At 43.0% G+C, this 7748-nt stretch overlaps 1 protein-coding gene across 1 annotated transcript; it reads left to right on the top strand.

The window, feature by feature from the left end:
- Window positions 1–224: 224 nt before the first annotated feature.
- Window positions 225–2161, top strand: LOC106588604 (uncharacterized). The gene is made up of 3 exons (XM_014177760.3): window positions 225–332; window positions 428–486; window positions 575–2161. Exons 1-3 carry the CDS (start codon window positions 310–312, stop codon window positions 1777–1779), a joined length of 1287 nt encoding a protein of 428 aa, XP_014033235.1. The 5' UTR covers window positions 225–309; the 3' UTR covers window positions 1780–2161.
- Window positions 2162–7748: the final 5587 nt, after the last annotated feature.

Raw genomic sequence — 7748 nt, 5'->3', positions numbered from 1 at the left:
TGATTGATCATGTTCAGCTGCATGTCGTTGTGATGTCATACCGTTAGCCCTCTTTGTGTGAATTTCAAAAGTCTTTCCTTAACTCTTCGCGTCCTCTCTCCTCACCTTGGTTGTTTTAAAATCTGTCCCTCCACAAAGACATACAGCTGAGAATGCTCAATCAATAAGCCAGTGATTGGATGGCAACTGCAGGTTCAGGCAATAAATACACACCAAGCTGGTATGTCAACTAAACAAGGCAGTAAGGCATTGAGCCACTAATTGTGGAGTATTGCTTTGTCTGGGCTGTTGGTGGTTTAAGGCTTTGATATGGCTTTTGGAATTAATTTGGGGTAAGATTCTTTGAACAGTGTGTTTCAGGTCTACTGCAAGGTTGCTGCTTATATTTGCAATGTTGATGTGTAATGGCCATGTCTTTTCTTGACAGGATTGTGTTCCTTTGCTCATTGTTTGCAGAACACTCAAGTTTTACATGGGCTCCACGTGGTAAGGCATGAACACCAACATGGTCACTTTTGTCAGACCAACCTTCAAGTTTGTCACTGAATCTATAACTTCCCTTTGTTCTGTTTAGATGCCCAGAGAATAAGAGGCTATGGGTTTTCTGGCTTTTCCAGAATGGAAGTTGCGCAGAGGCAAACAGGTGGCAGCTATCCCCAGGATCAATTCAGACCAGCCTCTCGTGGCTCTATCCCCAGCAGCTTTACTTCTGCCCAGACAAAGGGTAAGAGGACCCGTGCCAAGAATACTGACATTAGCCTCTCTGGTTCTATAGCCAGTGGCGCCTCTGCCATCCACAACATGCATCAAACCAAGGCCAGCAGAACCTATAGTCAAAGTGTCTCTGACCCCAGTGCAGTAAGGCCAGTTTCAAGTTGGGAGGCAAAGAGAATTCAGCCCTACACTCTTCATCCAGTACAGCCTCACTCCAGCAGCTCTGGTTTAGTCCAGAATCCATATGGTATGTTTAATGTCCACAGTAGACCTGCCTCTAACCTGAAACCATCTACTCCAAACTATGGCTCTACCCAGAGTGGATTGAAGTTCTCCACCTCCAGACAACCCAACCAAGGCCTTGTCCAGACTCAGAGTAGAGGAGCCCCCAGCCTCTATGGTCAAGCTGCTACCCTCACCCGCTATGTCCAGGACCTGGAGCAAGGGAGCAGCTTCTCTACCCTGGCTTCCAAGGGACCAATAGAAATCTCTGCCCAGTCAATTTCCACTCCTGACCGTCAAGTTCCCTCAAGTGGTTCTTCATTTAGACCAGGTCCTCTGAGTTTTGGTTCTACTCAAGGTGGGAGTGCAGCAAAAAGCTACAAGCCTAGCTTCTCCCAAGATGTTATGCAATACCAGAGCAGCTCTGCCAGTAGAAGTGTTTCAACTTCCAATCAATATGCCCAAACATCTGGCCAGAGACTAGATGGAGCAAGTCGCGGCATGCCCACTTCCAGCCTGGCCTCTCGCTCCAGTCTTTTTCGCCCTAGCTCTACAGCTTGTGGAAACTCTTATGGAGCCTTCAAGCCTGGCTCTGACCCTGGTGCAACACCAAGCCAAAGCCTGTTTACCTCTAACCAGGGTGGAAGGGGTTCAACATACAGCCAGAATCTCCTTGCTAAACGTGCCCAAAGGAAGTATGGCCAAATGTCTGCTCATTGGGGGAGCTACCAGCCCAGCTATGCTGCCAGTAGTGGGCCAGTCTCCAGCCTCTTCAGTTCAACATTCATCCAGAATGCTCCTGCCACAGCCCAGAAGACTGGGGGCAGGTTTAGAGCCACTTGACAACACTATCAGCCCAGCTAATGAAGTGAAGTCCAACACTAGCTCTCCCAGAAGTCCCACCCAGATCCTCTTGTCTAGTAGCTATGGCCCTACCCTGAGCAGGACCAGCAGTGCCATCTCATCCACCCCTCAACGCTTTGCCCAGACCAGCATCCCAGAATTGTACGGCGGATCTCCAATCTACTGGCTCAAAGACCCTACTCGGTAGGTGTAGTGCCTCCCCTAGCAACTCAACCCAGCTCTTCAAGTGTCGGCAAGCCACAGCCAAACCACACTATCTGCCAAGCAGAAAGGCCCCAACACTACCTATGTCTGAGTCCAGAGCTTTAGGGGAGTCCAGAACATGACGAAGTGGGATCTGTAGCCACCAGTTGAGGTGAGATTTCAGTTTCTCTGTATTGTTATGCCACTTGGGCTGTGTAGGTTTACACAGGCAGTTTATTGATCTTTTTGCTGATTGGCTCTTAGGCAAAAGATCGGAATTTGGCTACCTGTATATATGCCGCCTTGGGACCTGTCTTTGCTTTCATGTATGCTTGTTACTAATCTTGTCTTCTAGGTGCTGTGACCTGGAAGTGTTGTCAGGACTTCTCTCCTTCAATTGTTTTAAATAAAATTGACTTAAACATTTTAGTCTTGTTTTTCTTTAGTGTTTGCAGACAAATGTTTTGAATGCCTTCAAAGGAATGTCAGTGTGGTAATCAGGTTGATTGTTCCAGTAGAAGTTCTCTGGCATTTGACAGGATCACTGGACCTCTGCAGTCAATGAGCCTGAAGCAGAGTTTTGTGCTTGATGCCATTAATATTAATGGTGGCTCTAATGCACTCGCTTTCTATCTCACTAAAACCCTCCTGAAAGTTCTGATTGTGAAGTACTTCAATAACACCCCTCCCCCAAAAAATAAGATTTCCATTGTCTGATCATCCAGAAAATGACGACAAACTATTTGTCACATGCGCTGCGTGTCGACTTTACCATGAAATGTTTACTTGCAGGTCCTTAACCAACAGTGCAGTTTATTTATTTTTTTAAATGTTCAGCAGGCTTGGGGCGCCATTGAGCTTTTTGTTCCTAGGCCTGGCACTTAAACCGCAACCGATCAGGGTGCAGCTGTAGAACCTTCTGGGGACCCATACCAAATCTTGTCAGTCTCCTGAGGGGGGGGGGAAATGTTTTTGTGCCCTCTTCGTGACTCTCTGGGTATGTTTGGACCATGAGACTTGATTGGACACCAAGGAACTCAACTCTCGACCCGCTCCACTACAGGTCCATCGATGTTAATGGGGGCCTGTTCGGCACACTTTTTCCTGTAGTCCACAATCAGCTCCTTAGTCTTGCTCACATTGAGGGAGGTTGTTCTGGCACCACTCTGCCAGTTCACTGACCACGCTATAGGCAGTCTTGTTGGTGATCAGGCCAAACATTCCTGTTACTGAGCTCAACTCCATGTTTCAAAATGAGCTGTTCATCTTGCCTCATATCTTATGTTAGCATGACAAATATACATTAAGAATATGACTGTCAGAAAGGAAACTACTGGGACAGCAGGAATAGCAGCATTGTCATTGGAGTATTTGTATGTGTTTTTTTTTTTACTCGGGGCCCTGTTGGCTTGTCGCACATGGAATTTCACCTTGCAAACCTTGTTTGTGCCTGCTTGACCAATCTGAATCAAACATCACCAGGTATGCTCCATATGGAGCCACGTAGGACACTTCTCTCTAGCTCTCCCCCACCAGTCTGGCAGGTGTCAATCAGATTGATGGGGATCATTACTGTCCCCTGCTGGAAGCATGTGAGCAGGAGGAGCCAGTGTGTGCCATCAGGCCCCCTATCCATGATGAGGATATCTGTCACAATGTCCCACTTTCACCCTCACGTCTTATCAGACACATGGCACTGCTAACCAGCCTGGGTTCAGATAGTATTACAAATCATTCCATGACTTCAGCTGTGCTTGGTTGAGTGTGCCTGGCTCAGTGGAACCATCAAATATTCCCAGAAGTACAAACCTGTATCCTGCCCATCTGGCATTCCAGACAGGATCAAGCAAACGCTGAAAGTATCTGAAAAATATCGAATACTGTTTGATCCCATGTCTGACTAGTTAGCCATGGAGTAAAGATTCAGAATGTTCCCTTGGGTTTTAGATGTTAAAATATTGTTGACACATTTGCCTTTTACACTGAGGTGTATGACTAAGCCAGGAAGTTCACACCAGTTTGTCACAGTAAAATAAAGAGAGAGAGAGAGCAACACCTCGCATGCATTGACCATCCATGTGTGGTGGCTCAAATCAAAGATGCTATTTCCTGCCAGAGGAAGTGGAGGCACAGACATCATTTTTTTAGGAGCCGTTTCCTTTTCTCTCTTTTTGCATAACGCATGGCAACATTCATACTAAAGAAAGAAAATAAAGAGAAAAATAACGTTCACGCGGAAGACAGAAATGTAAAAAATACAAAAAGTCTTCCTTTCACTGGCATCAGCAGAAACGATCGGTAGATTTGCAGGAAGAGGAGAAAGGTGTCTTAAATCATACTGAAAATGAGTTATATTAATCAACAAAGGATGGAGGTGACTCTTCTGTTCTCTCTAATGGGAGACAACACTCTCTTCTCTGTTCGTCAGGCCATTCAACAATCTGCTTCACCCATGATGTTACATCATCATAAGAAGCATACAACGTACATCTTGCTCTCTCTTTCCATCTCTCTCTCTCACGCTCTCTCTCTCACACACTTTCAATTGAATTCAAAGGGATTTCTTGGCATGGGAAACATATGTTTACACTGCCAAAGCAAATGGAATAGACAATAAACAAAAGGGAAATAAACAATTCTCTCATATTTGCATTAATTTCCTGCAGGTCAGAAATGTTCTGGTCTGGTGTTCTACTTTTTATTTCATTTTAATTAACCTTTATTTAACTAGGCAAGTCAGTTAAGAACAAATTCTTATTTACAATTGTGTTTCCCGCCCTATGGGACTCCCAATCACGGCCGGTTGTGATACAGCCCGGGATTGAACCAGGGTCTGTAGTGACGCTTCTAGTACTGAGATGCAGTGCCTTAGACTGCTGTGCAACTCGGGAGAAACATTGGTAGTAGTAGTAGTAGTAGTAGTAGTAGTAGTAGTAGTAGTAGTAGTAGTAGTAGTAGTAGTAGTAGTAGTAGTAGTAGTAGTAGTAGTAGTAGTAGTGTTATTATTAGTAGTAGTTGTGGTAGTAGTAGTAGTAGTGGTCTTAGTAGTAGTAATAGTAGTAATAGGAGTAGTGGTAGTAGTAGTGTTATTATTATTAATAGTAGTAGTGGTAGTAGTAGTAGTAGTAGTAGTAGTAGTAGTAGTAGTAGTAGTAGTAGTAGTAGTAGTAGTAGTAGTAGTGCATTAGTAGTAGTAGTAGTAGTAGTAGTAGTAGTAGTGTTATTATTAGTAGTAGTTGTGGTAGTAGTAGTAGTAGTGGTAGTAGTGGTAGTGGTCTTAGTAGTAGTAATAGTAGTAATAGGAGTAGTGGTAGTAGTAGTGTTATTATTATTAATAGTAGTAGTTGTGGTAGTAGTAGAAGTAGTAGTAGTAGTGGTGTTAGTTTTAGTAGTAGTAGTAGTGGTAGTCGTAGTAGTAGTAGTGATGGTAGTAGTGGTAGTAGTAGTGGTATTAGTAGTAGTAATAGTAGTAGTGGTAGGAGTAGTAGTAGTAGTGTTATTATTATTAGTAGTAGTGGTAGTAGTAGTAGTGTTATTATTATTAATAGTAGTAGTAGTAGTAGTAGTTGTAGTAGTAGAAGTAGTAGTAGTAGTAGTAGTGGTGTTAGTTTTAGTAGTAGTAGTAGTAGTAGTAGTAGTAGTAGTAGTAGTAGTAGTAGTAGTAGTATGCATGACCAGTGTATTAGTCTACAAGGAGGGTCAACTTCCGACTTTCCTACAATCTTAAAGATGTATATTTGCAATAGGCTGGTTTCATTGAATTGTTAGAGGTTGATGGATGTACAGTATAGTCTTCCCCTACTGTATTTATTTATTTATTTTGCTCCTTTGCACCCCAGTATTTCTACTTTGCACACTCATCTACTGTCAAATCTACCATTCCAGTGTTTTACTTGCTATATTGTATATGCTTTGCCACCATGGCCTATTTATTGCCTTTACCTCCCTTATCTCACCTCATTTGCTCACATTGTATATAGACCTATTTTTCTACTGTATTATTGACTGTATGTTTGTTTTACTCCATGTGTAACTCTGTGTTGTTATATGTGTCGAACTACTTTGCTTTATCTTAGCCAGGTCGCAGTTGTAAATGAGAACTTGTTCTCAACTTGCCTACCTGGTTAAATAAAGGTGAAATAAATAAAATAAATAAATATTCCTACATTACTGACTGTCCTTGTCTGTTATGTGTCTTTATGTCAGTAGTAGAATTCAGAGAGAGACAAGAGACCGTCAGCACAGCACCAGGCAGATGGTGTCTCCTCTCATCTCCTCTCTGGAATATTCTGCCCTTCGACCTTCAGAATGTTCTTCTCTTTCCGGCTAATCAGGTTCTTCAGATCCCTGTCGGGCGTGCCAGACCCCCTTCCGCTTCGGCATCTGGTCGTTGTGGTGAAGAAATGAAGGGAAGAGTAACCTGAGAAATAACAAGCTTAAGACTCCTCCCCCTGCAGGTGAGAGGTCAAGCTACCTATAGAGAGCCACGCCTACAGCTGTGACCACACTGGTCCATGTCCATCCCAGAGTTCTAGTGTTACAGAAGCATTGTTTTTTTTTTAGCCAAGATAACATTTACAACAACAATAATAGCTAGCAATGTTGAATCTAGATTTTCTCTCAACCACAATAACAATCATTTTACATAAACATTTGTAATTTTATTTGTGCATTTAAAAGGTCCCCGATTGACTCAGTAAACTACACATACTGGTAAATTGATATCTATAATAATTCCACAAGACAGATATGTGCTGTGTGAGGAAATGTAAGGCCATCACAAATCAAGAGTAAAGTACTTCATTGTTACCCAGAAATGAATTGATATGGAGATAAAAACCTTCTGCATTGGACCTTTAATGAGAGGGAAGGGGAATTGATCCCTGATGTGTTGAGATGACTGCTGTTTCCAGATTAATTTCTGGTATTGTCTTTGGCCCTGTGTCCTAACGGCTCAACTCAATAGCAGATACCAGGCCATTGCTGCATGAATTAGATGATAAAGTGGGCTAGGAGTTTCCAATGTCTCTTTCTTTACTTTAAAAACCGGTCAAGACCATGATATTACTCACAGACAACACAGTAATTTAGCCAGGAGTGCCTTCAGAAATGATCCATACCCCTTGTATCACGACTCAGGATAAGACCCAGATGCAGACAAATCGAATAGCAGACGTTTATTATAAAACAGTGGGCAGGCAAACGACAGGTCAAGGGCAGGCAGAGATCGGTAGTACAGGGCAGAGTCTGTAAGGTACAGAATGACAGGCAGGCTCAGGGCAGGCAGAGGTCAGTAATCCAGGGCAGTGTTAAAAGGTACAGAACAGCAGGCAGGCTCAGGGTCAAGGCAGGCAGAATGATCAAAACCGGAATAACTAGAAAACAGTGGCTCAAGAAAACAAGAAGTACGAAGAAGTACGAAAAACACTCTGGTAGGCTTGACAAGACGAATTGGCAACAGACAAGCAGAGAACACAGGTATAAATACACAGGGGATAATGGGGAAGATGGGCGACACCTGGAGGGGGGTGGAGACAAGCACAAAGACAGGTGAAACAGATCAGCGTGTGACACCTTGACCGATTCCAGATTTTGTTGTGTTACAGCCTGAATTCAAAATTGATTAAATGTATTGTTTTTCTCACCATCTACACACAATACCCCATAATGACAATGTGAAAACATGTTTGTAGACATTTTTGCAAGTTTATAAAAATTTGATATAGAAATATCTTACATAAGTATTCACACCCCTGAGTCAATAC

The sequence above is a fragment of the Salmo salar genome, chromosome 27 (assembly GCF_965601325.2).
Source record: "Salmo salar chromosome 27, fSalSal1, whole genome shotgun sequence".
Lineage (NCBI taxonomy): Eukaryota > Metazoa > Chordata > Actinopteri > Salmoniformes > Salmonidae > Salmo > Salmo salar.
The sequence above is the reverse complement of the archived record's forward strand: the minus strand, read 5'-3'. Positions and strand labels throughout refer to the sequence as shown.

Bases quoted from the DNA above. Each gene is read 5' to 3' on its own strand.
- LOC106588604 (XM_014177760.3), top strand. From the start codon at position 310: ATGGCTTTTGGAATTAATTTGGG. The intron at 333-427 runs GTAAGATTCTTT...TTTTCTTGACAG, and splicing joins GCTTTTGGAATTAATTTGGG to GATTGTGTTCCTTTGCTCAT. The intron at 487-574 runs GTAAGGCATGAA...TGTTCTGTTTAG, and splicing joins TTTTACATGGGCTCCACGTG to ATGCCCAGAGAATAAGAGGC.